We start from the raw sequence: 11,758 nt of genomic DNA on the forward strand, positions 1-11,758 counted from the left end.
GCATGTGGTGCTGGGGGATTGAACCACAGTCCCTGTGCTTTGCTAAGCTTGTTCTAAGTAGGTGCTTTAGACCACTGAGCCATCTCGCCAGCCCCATAATCAACTTTAAAACACTTCCATCAAGCCTCGTGTGGTAGTGCTTCCCTGTAACCTAGCACTAGAGAGGTTGAGGCAGGAGGACTTCCTAGAGTTTGAGGCCAGCCTGGGCTACATAGTCAGTTCAAGGCCAGCCTGAACTACATGGTGAGACCTTGTCTCAAAAAACCAAAATAGGGGCTGGGGAGATGGCTCAGTGGAATAAGTGCTTCCCTGGCAAGCACAAGGGTCTGAGTTCAATCCCCGGTTCTGCAAAAAACAAACAAACAAACAAAAAACAAACCCAAAATATAAATATATTAAATTAAAAAAAAAAAAATCACCCCAGAGTTTCACTGGGCATTCAGCCCTAGGGGGAATCCCAACTTTCAAGGCCCAAGTACAGAAAATTAGTTAAAAAGTCTGACTTTAAAGTTTCAGATAAATGGAATCATATAGTACCTACTCTGCACATATTTTGGTTGGCAAATGTTTCTGATGTTGTAGGTACTCCATTCCTTCCATGCTAAATACCATTTCCTTATATAAATATATCACAATTTGTTTATTCATTTGTTGTTGGACATTTAGTATGATTTCAGGATTTTATTTATGTATTTAGTACAGGGTCTACAGGGTCTCACTACACAGATTGGACTCATAGTGATCCTCCTGTTTTCAGCTTCCCAAGTGCTGGGATTGCAGGTGCATGCTACCATGCCCAATCTTTGTTTATTTTGTTTGTTTTGTACTGGGAATCAAACTTAGTACCTGGCACTGGCATTTGCCAGGCAGGTGCTGTGCTGCTGAGCCATAACGCCAGCCTGATTTCAGTGTTTTGTGATCAAATCTAAAGTTACTATGAACACTGGTGAATAAGCCTTTATATAAGCATTAACATTTGTTTCTTTTCAGCAAATAGCAAGATATAGAATGACTGGGTATGCAAAGTATACATTTCCTTTTTAAAGAAATTACCACTTTTGAGCTGGTGCTTATATCATTTTACATTCTGATAATTAACATAAAAATTTCAGCCAGACATCTGATATCCTGTCTCAAACAACCAAAAACAGAAAAGAATTTCAGTTGTTACATATCCTGCTATGGTAATATTTTAAATTTTTAGCCAATCTAAAGAAAGGTATAACAATCTCTAGGAGTTGTGATATTTCACTGTAGTTTTAAGCTGAATTTCCCTGATACATATCTTTAAATCTTTGAAGGTATTTTTTGGTGTGTGTACCAACAGTCTTTACTTTTGAACAATTACCAACACCCTGAAGTGATGGCAAATGAAATCCAGGCCTTCCACATGCCAGGCAAAAGCTGTACTGCTGACTTCCATCTCTAGTACCCCTACTTCTTTTTGCAGTATGGGGATAGTTGAATCCTGGGCCTTTATTCTGAGCTGTACCCCAGCCCTTTATTTTGAGACCATCTCTCAATCAGTTACTAAGTTGCCCAGACTGAATTCGAACTTGAGATCTTTTTGCCTCCTCAGCCTTTCACAGTTCTGGGGATTACAGGCACTCAACACCATGCCCATTGTACTTTTGGTAACTGTGATATGTTTTAATAAACTGTCCAGGCTGTCCTTGAGTTTTTAATCCTTTAGCCTGTCTTCCAAGTAGCTGAAATTATAGGCTTGTACCATGGTGACCAGCTCTGATACCAGTTGCTGAGCTATAACCCCAGCCCCCTAAGTTGTTTTTTCTTAAATATGGAGTTCTTTTGTATCCTAAAATAACTTTGCTTATTCTGAGTTAAAAATATTTTGTTTTCTTCTAGAAATTTCATAGTTTTAGCTTTTATATACAGATCTATGTTTCCATTTGACCTAACTTTCATGTATGCACTAAAGGTCAAGATTTTTAAGCCTACAAGGATATATGGGGTCAGGGAGATAGCTCAGTAGAATAAGCACAAGAGCAAGGGCCTGAGTTCAATCCCTGGTTCTGAAAAAAAAAAAAAAAAAAAAAAAAAAAAGTGGAGATAAATAGGTGCTATAATACAAAGCTTCTTCAGGGGAGCAAGTCTTACAGATTTTTAATTTTAATGGGGTTTTAGAGTGATTTAATTTTTTTCAATTGCTTTAATTAAAATCACTGATTCTTTTTACATTATCAACTCAACCCACCTTCACTGCCAAAAAGAGGTCTTCATGCAGCTCTGAGACCTGCTCACGTGATAGCTAAAAACAAACAGAAAGCCACAGGTGAAATGTCCCAGCTGTCAGACAAGGGAGACAGAACCCTTGGCCCCAGCACCCGAGTGCCATTACCTGCAGGGCAAGGGTGGAGACGATGCTCACCACCATGGTCTGGACCTTGGGGTTCTCATGCCTGTAGAGCCACCCTAAGACAAACCTCGTAGCACTAAACCTGAAAAGCAAAATTCATTTCATCCACAGTTACATGAAGTTTGTGAAGCTGTGAACAGGCTGGGGTGTAGCTCAGTGAGAGAGCCCTTGCCTAGCATGCACCAAATCTTGGGTTTGATTCCCAGCAAGAAATTTTTTAAAATTTTGAAATAAGCATAATATACAAGATCAACAGATCTAAGAAACATTTCAAAATTGTAGCATTCATTTTTTAATGATGGTGAGTCTGAAAAGGGAGTTGCCACAGAAGTAGTAGTTTGTAATTTGAATTAGAGACAGTGACAGAATGCCAGACACATCATTGAGCTACAGTGACTTCAGCCAACCCTGGCCCCAAAATGAAGAGCTCAGCTCTCACAGCTTGTAATTAATTTCTGTGCTTAAAACTATCATACATAAAAAAGAAAAAAAACAACTATTATGAGAAGAAAGATTTGTACTAATAGTGTTTGGACAAGATAATATGTGTGCATCCTGTACTATGAATAACCACTAAAACAACAATATGCAATGTATTAATTATTGAAACTGTCCTATTAACTGGTTTTGAAACTGTGTTCTTGCTATTTATTTCTCTACAAAATTAATAAAAATAAGTACATAACCAAAAAAAAAAAAACTATTAATGAATGTTTTAAACTGAGGAGTCAAAGATTACAAATGTCTCAAAAGGAATCCCTGTGCAATACATAGACTAATTTTTAAAATCAATGTCAAAATAATAAAGGCTAAGATTGTTAGAACAACCAATATTGAAGATAGGCACTACTGCAGATACAATCATCACATGTAATTCCCTTAAGAGTCACCACTTGCCAGGCATGGTGGCACACATTTGTAATCCCAGCACTCTGGGAGGCTAAGATACGAAGAATACAAGTTTGAGACCACCCTGGAAATTTTAGTGACTCAAAAACTCTCAAAAATTACAGAGGGCCCAAGAGGGAGCCCCATGAAAATGTCCTGGGTTCAACTCATAGTACCAAGAAAGGAAATAAATAAGAAGCTAAGAGTCACTACTTTATGAGGAAACTTACGTGCAAAGATAATGGGAAGAATGTATGATCCTTGAAGGACATACTTGTCCCCAACAACAGGTACTGGATTCACACTGGGGAGAACATCTACAACTAGAAGGTCTCCAAACCCATCCCTGAGGAAGAAGCTTAAGCATGACTACTCCTCAATGACTTAGGAGCCTTAACTGAGCCCTTGGTGAGAGCCAATAATGCAGAGTAACACTGCTCAAGAGCACAATCAGTGACCAAGTTTTACTTATACTTGCCTGTCAAATGGAACTTCCATGAGAATTCTGGAATTGGTTAAGGAGAGAAGACAATTCTTCTGTAACTTTTAAATAATAAAAGAAACTGTGAGTAAATGTACTACTTCATTTGAAAAACAGGTTCTAAGCATTTCTATAGTGCTACCAGTGAGCTGTTCTTATCTACTTCAGTGGACCCAGGCCTCTCCAAGATTTACATTTAATCCTACAACTAATGCCTGCCACACAAGAAAGGTTTTCCTCATGATAACCCACCCTGCATCCTCTGGACAGTTCTCTGATCTTACTTTTTTCTTTTCTTTTTTTGTGGCCAGCTCAGCCCACCCTGGGGGCGCAGGGCTAGTGCAGCATGTGGTGCTGGGGATCAAACTGTGTTCTGTGCTTTTGCCTAAGCAGGCACTTCAGACCACTGATCTATCTTGCCAGCCCTGACCTTGCATTTTTTTTTTTTTTAACTCAGCCCATGCTTGCTCTGTAGAGGCAATTTCTCTCTCACTCTAAATTGTTTCAAATTTTGCCACTGCTACTTAAAAAATAAGAAGTTTAAAAAAAAAAGGCGAGGTACACAGGATCTTGCAACTTTCAACTTTTCGACTAGTCAAAACTACAGATTTCATTAAGGGCCTTATTTTATTTTTAAAAATCAACTCACATTAAAAGTACACATTTCAGGCTGGGGAAATGGCTCAGTAGAATAAGCACTTCCCTGGCAAGCACAAGAGCCTGAGTTCAATCCCCGGTTCCGCAAAAAAAAAAAAAAACCAACACATTTCAATTGGAACTGACAAGTTTATTCACCTGTGTAACCATCGCCATAATCAACTTTATTTTTTTAAAATAAATTTATTTTATTTATTTGTGTGTGTGTGTGTGTGTGGCCAGCTCAGCCAACCTGGGGGCGAGGCTGGCTGGCATGTGGTGCTGGGGGATTGAACCACAGTCCCTGTGCTTTGCTAAGCTTGTTCTAAGTAGGTGCTTTAGACCACTGAGCCATCTCGCCAGCCCCATAATCAACTTTAAAACACTTCCATCAAGCCTCGTGTGGTAGTGCTTCCCTGTAACCTAGCACTAGAGAGGTTGAGGCAGGAGGACTTCCTAGAGTTTGAGGCCAGCCTGGGCTACATAGTCAGTTCAAGGCCAGCCTGAACTACATGGTGAGACCTTGTCTCAAAAAACCAAAATAGGGGCTGGGGAGATGGCTCAGTGGAATAAGTGCTTCCCTGGCAAGCACAAGGGTCTGAGTTCAATCCCCGGTTCTGCAAAAAACAAACAAACAAACAAAAAACAAACCCAAAATATAAATATATTAAATTAAAAAAAAAAAAATCACCCCAGAGTTTCACTGGGCATTCAGCCCTAGGGGGAATCCCAACTTTCAAGGCCCAAGTACAGAAAATTAGTTAAAAAGTCTGACTTTAAAGTTTCAGATAAATGGAATCATATAGTACCTACTCTGCACATATTTTGGTTGGCAAATGTTTCTGATGTTGTAGGTACTCCATTCCTTCCATGCTAAATACCATTTCCTTATATAAATATATCACAATTTGTTTATTCATTTGTTGTTGGACATTTAGTATGATTTCAGGATTTTATTTATGTATTTAGTACAGGGTCTACAGGGTCTCACTACACAGATTGGACTCATAGTGATCCTCCTGTTTTCAGCTTCCCAAGTGCTGGGATTGCAGGTGCATGCTACCATGCCCAATCTTTGTTTATTTTGTTTGTTTTGTACTGGGAATCAAACTTAGTACCTGGCACTGGCATTTGCCAGGCAGGTGCTGTGCTGCTGAGCCATAACGCCAGCCTGATTTCAGTGTTTTGTGATCAAATCTAAAGTTACTATGAACACTGGTGAATAAGCCTTTATATAAGCATTAACATTTGTTTCTTTTCAGCAAATAGCAAGATATAGAATGACTGGGTATGCAAAGTATACATTTCCTTTTTAAAGAAATTACCACTTTTGAGCTGGTGCTTATATCATTTTACATTCTGATAATTAACATAAAAATTTCAGCCAGACATCTGATATCCTGTCTCAAACAACCAAAAACAGAAAAGAATTTCAGTTGTTACATATCCTGCTATGGTAATATTTTAAATTTTTAGCCAATCTAAAGAAAGGTATAACAATCTCTAGGAGTTGTGATATTTCACTGTAGTTTTAAGCTGAATTTCCCTGATACATATCTTTAAATCTTTGAAGGTATTTTTTGGTGTGTGTACCAACAGTCTTTACTTTTGAACAATTACCAACACCCTGAAGTGATGGCAAATGAAATCCAGGCCTTCCACATGCCAGGCAAAAGCTGTACTGCTGACTTCCATCTCTAGTACCCCTACTTCTTTTTGCAGTATGGGGATAGTTGAATCCTGGGCCTTTATTCTGAGCTGTACCCCAGCCCTTTATTTTGAGACCATCTCTCAATCAGTTACTAAGTTGCCCAGACTGAATTCGAACTTGAGATCTTTTTGCCTCCTCAGCCTTTCACAGTTCTGGGGATTACAGGCACTCAACACCATGCCCATTGTACTTTTGGTAACTGTGATATGTTTTAATAAACTGTCCAGGCTGTCCTTGAGTTTTTAATCCTTTAGCCTGTCTTCCAAGTAGCTGAAATTATAGGCTTGTACCATGGTGACCAGCTCTGATACCAGTTGCTGAGCTATAACCCCAGCCCCCTAAGTTGTTTTTTCTTAAATATGGAGTTCTTTTGTATCCTAAAATAACTTTGCTTATTCTGAGTTAAAAATATTTTGTTTTCTTCTAGAAATTTCATAGTTTTAGCTTTTATATACAGATCTATGTTTCCATTTGACCTAACTTTCATGTATGCACTAAAGGTCAAGATTTTTAAGCCTACAAGGATATATGGGGTCAGGGAGATAGCTCAGTGGAATAAGCGCTTCCCTGGTAAGCGCAAGGGCCCGAGTTCAATCCCCAATTCTGCAAAAAAAAAAAAAAAAAGAAAGAAAGAAAGAAAGGATATATGAATTGTTAAAAGGTATTTCTGAGTAACTGGTTTATGAGAGTTTGAAAATTTTTAACCTCACTGCTTATTCTTATTTCCTTTAGCAAACATGAACTTATCTATTTTTCTTCTTCCCCTTTTCTCTCTCTTTCTCTTGCTGGGAGAATGAAAAAAAAAAAAAACCTAAATAATACATATTTTTCATGAGGGTAAAAAGCACAAACGATTTCGACAATTAAATGCCTTCATCTTTTACTCTGAGTAACCAATTTAAAGATAACAATATGCAATGTATTGACCATTGTCACCCTATAATCTTGTTTTGAAATTTTGGGGGTTTTTCTCGCTAAAGAAAACAAAAAAAAAGGCCAACGAGATAGCTCAGTGGACTAAAGCACCTGCTTAGGCAAGCTTGGGCAAGCTCAGAGACTACAGTTTGATTCCAGCCCCACATGCCACACCAGCCCCACCCCCAGGGCGGGCTGAACCAGCCAGAGGCCAGACACAGTGGTACCTGTAATCCCAGCACTGGGAAGGCTGAAAGCAGGAGGATCACTATGAGTCTGAGCTGCATAGTGAGACCCTGAAACAAACAAATACATTTTTAAAAAAAAATCAAACAAGTACAGTATTCAACTCAAATTACCTGTAGGTAACTGGGGAAATTTCTCAGAGCTTTGAAAAGCAGACCGGTAACCTCCGACAACAGGCGCACAGGCATCCCCCGGGCCAGGCCCTGGTGTGTTAAATTGAGGACACAGGCACTGGCTGTGAACTGCACTGTCAAATCCAAAGGGTGATTCCTCATTCCTATAGCTACAAGCTGAAGAAAAACTTGACTTAGTGGCACACTGAGAATATTATCATTCTTCCCACACTTTGGCTGGCAAAAACATTATCATTCTTCCTCACACTTGCTCAATGAAACAGATTTTCCCTATCCTCAGCAATATCTTTGAAGATATTGAGGTATTACATTAATACTTTTTTATATAAATGCAACCAGAAACCAGCTGTGTGGCTCCAGGCAAGTCACTTCCCTTCTCTGTACTTCTACCTCATTGTGAATGTGATTTCATAACCATTTATTGCACTTCACTCATTCAAGGTGCTACAGCAGATACAAACATGAATCAAAGTTTTATACCTCATTCATCAGTGCAAAACCTTGTAAGAAAAACAGGGCAATTCAACAACACTGAGAGGGATGTTAAGCTATAAAAGTGGAAAAAGACCTACAGAAGAAGTCTGAGTGAAACAACTATCTGAGGTAGTTCCGAAGGGTGCAATCATTCAGGTCAGAAGGCTTCATTTGGAAAGCACACCAGGCAGGGTGGTTGATTACAGTAGACAGAAAATTACAATAATAAATTTTAAAAGATGCTTCATTTTCTGATTTCCTTTAATTTCACGTAAATGTAGTTTAAAATACACACACACACACACACACACACACACACACACACACAGAGCCAGGGATGTAGCTCAGTGACCGAATATTTGACTATCACGTAAGGGGCCTTACATGAGTAAAAAGGAGAGAGCATTCCTAGGGAAGGAAAGTGTGACAAGAAAAAGTACAAGGCAGACTAAGGATGATTGAATCTACCAGCAGAAGAGTAAGAGTTTTGAAAAGTACTGGAGTAATACATAAGAGACAGTTAGAGGTCAGACTATGGTAAATCCAGAACACGATGAAAGGAGATATAGTTCTAAGCTTAGGTTCTTCCTACTCCTAACACTGAGGGACACTGTGGGACACTGTGATCCATTTCCTCTACAAAAGAGAGATTGCCTCAGAGACTACAGATGCTGCCATGAACCATGACCAAGACCTCTCACATTTTGTTTTTTTATTAATCAATAAGCTGGGCAGGGGAGATAGCTCAGTAGGATAAGTGTTTGCCTGGCAAGCTCAAGGTCCTGAGTTTAATCCCCAGTACTGCAAAAAAAGAAAAAGAAAAAAGAAAAAAATCAATAAGGTGATCAACTGTTTGATTGGTGGTACTGAGGATTGAACTCTGGGTGTCTACACTGAGCTACAACCTCCACCTACCCTGCCCCCTTTTTAAAATACTGAGTCAGGGTCTCCCTAAGTCGTCCATGCTGGGCTTGATTAAATTTGTGATACTCCTGCCCTAGCCTCCCCAAGGAGCTAGGATTATAGGTACATAACCACCATGCCTGGCCACAGGATTGCATTTAAGTTGTGAACAAATTGCATTTCTTATGCTGTAAAATAGCTTTCCTTTTTTTTTTTTTTTTTGGTGGTGGTATTTGGACTAGAACTTCGGGTCTCTCAATGCTAGGCAAGTGCTCTACCTCTGAGCTAACACCCCAGTCCTGCTACATTTTTAAGGAACTGAAGAATATTACAATGATAAATTTTAAAAGATGCTTCATTTTCTGGTTTCTTTTAATTTTACGTAAATGTAGTTTTAAAAACACACACACACACACACAAACACATGGCCAGAGGTGTAGCTCAGTGACTGAATATTTAACTATCATGTAAGCGGCCTTACATTTCATCTCTAGTACCACAAAAACAAAACACACTTTCACACACTTAGAAAAAAAGAATAGAATAGAGTACCCTTCCCAAACAACTAAGTACTTTCCATTATATTTAAAATAAATTTATTTTAAAGCCAATGTAAAAACTGACTATATCAAAACTAGTAATTCTATTTTCTTCATAAAATAGTTTAAATTGTAGATTTGACCACCTTCGTTATTCTTATTTTCATTCAGAAAATTAGACTTTAGGGTCTGGCAATAGAGCTCAGATGTACAGCACTTGCCTATCATGTGTGAATTTGAGGATTTGATTTATAGCACCATTAAAAAAGAGAATCAGATGTTAGATTTTTCTTTAGGAATTAATGAATATATAAGAAGCTAAGTGAATTTATATTAATAGATGTATAAGTCCCATTTTGGACAAAAAAGTACAATGATCCTCCTCTGACACCACTGAGACTCCAATACCTGATGCCCATAAACTGAAGGAGGAAAAGTTTACTTTGGCTCATAATCTGCAGAGGTTTCAGCCCAAGGTCAGGCAGCATGGCAGAGGGGCAGGGGTGAGAAGGGTTCCTCATGGATGGCAGAAAGGAAGCAGAGAGAGACCAAAGGGTGGGATGATGGACCCCTCCAGGCCACATCCCCAGTGATTCACCTCCTCTCAGATCAGCTATGCTTCCCAACAGTGCACCTAGCTGTAAACTCATCAATGGATTAGTCCCTGAGGTCTACCACCTCCCAAAAGCCTTACCTTATTATAAGCACAAGATTTAGGGAAGACATCAAGACATAAATGGTAACACTCCACCCCCAGCCTCCAAAACACTTATGGGCATAAAAATACAAAACGTATTTAGTCTTTCTCTGTAAGTTGCTGAAGTCTAATAGTTTCAGCATTGCTGAAAAGCCTAAATCCAAAGTGTCTTCTGAGATTATGGCAAATTCTCACCTGTGAGTCCCTATAAAAATAAAAATACAAAGGGGTAAATACTGCCAACATACAAAGGCACAGGGTAAATATTTCCGTTTCAAAAGAGAGAAATAAGGGGAGAGAAAGTAATGGGACAAAAGTAAAACCAAAACTCAATAGAGCAAACATCATATCTCATAGCGTCCTGTCTACTAAACCTGGACAATTGTGGTGAAATGTGAACTTGAGGGCTTAGTGGCCTTGTCCCTACAGTATCGCCAGTGGTTGCAGCTCCCACATCTCTCTTGGGCTGGCTTGGTCACTCCTTGCAGCTTTTCCTCAGACAATGGACTATCGGAAGGTCTCCACTGTACTTTTGGCTTCACACTCACAGCTTCACGCACTGTCCTCAGAGGCTCACTGCCTCACCTCCTTCACCTCTTCTGAAATCTGGGAGAATGCCTTACTGACCCCACAACTCTTGCATTTTGCATGTACCTAAAACCAACATCATGTGAAAGATGCCAAAGTCTGCCACGAGCCAGAGCAGTTGTCAAGTCCTCTTGAAACTTGCTGGTGGCTGTAGAGGCCTGGAGTGCATGGCTGGCTGAGCTGCATAAACTGAATCCTGGAGCATGAATGCCCTAGGAAGCTCTTCTCCAACTGAGTGCCCCCAGGCTTGCTCCTCAAAGCCTTTCATCCTTGCACCCTTCAGCTTTGCCAAGGGAGGATCTTGCTGTTCCAATACTGCTCTCAAGCCATTTTTTTCTACTGTTCTGCAGTACTGACTTTTTATTTCAGCAACCAAGCTCTCATTTGCTCCAACTTTGTGGGCCCCAACTTTATCTGAGCTTCCTTTCTGGCCAAACTCAAAACTTTTTATAAAAACATGTATCTCAACAGCTTGAATTACCAGTGGTAAATCCACAACAGTCCCATTAGGGAGTTTGACCATTTTACTAAGCAAATTAATAAAAAATCCAGAAATGGACCAAATCCAATTAGTTGCTTGAATGTGAGTTAGTGCACAAATATGTTATTAATATTACTCATACCAATTATAATTATAATAATTGACAAATGTATTTCATAGTAATTCTTTATGAATTTCTTTAAAACATTTTATACATAAAAGTGGCTGATTTGTGTACTATACACAATATATCATGGTATGTTTGGCTTTTTTATGGCCACAAAAGCATCCATTTTTTCAGATAATTTTCAGTAACACTACCTACACTACTTCTGTGCATTTCTTCCCAAACCTACATAAGCTTTTATAAGAGTATTTTTTCAAGTAATTTGCACCCACAGCAATTTTTCATGGGTCAATAATCTAAAAATAATTTTTGTCAGGTGCGGTGGTGCATGCCTATAATCCCAGAACTTGGGAAGCTGAGGCAGGAGGATGACTGCTAAATTCAAGGCCAACATTGGTTACTTCATGTGTTCAATCAAAGTCAGCTGGGGCTGGAGAGATGGCTCAGTGGTCTAAAGCACCTACTTAGAACAAGCTCAGCAAAAGCATCAGGGACCGCGGTTCAATCCCCCAGCACCACATGCCAGCCAGCCCGCCCCCTGGTGGGCTGAGCTGGCCTCTC

General features: G+C 39.4%; 1 protein-coding gene across 4 annotated transcripts in view; it reads right to left on the minus strand.

Annotated features, from left to right (window-relative positions):
• The window catches only part of Zyg11a (zyg-11 family member A, cell cycle regulator), a 58,843-nt gene that overhangs the window by 18,904 nt on the left and 28,181 nt on the right, over positions 1-11,758 (minus strand). For all 4 annotated transcript variants that reach the window (XM_023724166.1, XM_023724165.1, XM_004639108.2 and 1 more), the window contains 4 exons: positions 7,368-7,544; positions 3,744-3,808; positions 2,360-2,459; positions 2,216-2,269 (listed from right to left, as the gene is read on the minus strand). In XM_023724166.1, the coding sequence (XP_023579934.1) occupies positions 2,216-2,269; positions 2,360-2,459; positions 3,744-3,808; positions 7,368-7,544 (396 nt within the window). The remainder of the gene's footprint in view (positions 1-2,215; positions 2,270-2,359; positions 2,460-3,743; positions 3,809-7,367; positions 7,545-11,758) is intronic.

This window comes from Octodon degus, unplaced genomic scaffold (assembly GCF_000260255.1).
Source record: "Octodon degus isolate 3935 unplaced genomic scaffold, OctDeg1.0 scaffold00107, whole genome shotgun sequence".
Lineage (NCBI taxonomy): Eukaryota > Metazoa > Chordata > Mammalia > Rodentia > Octodontidae > Octodon > Octodon degus.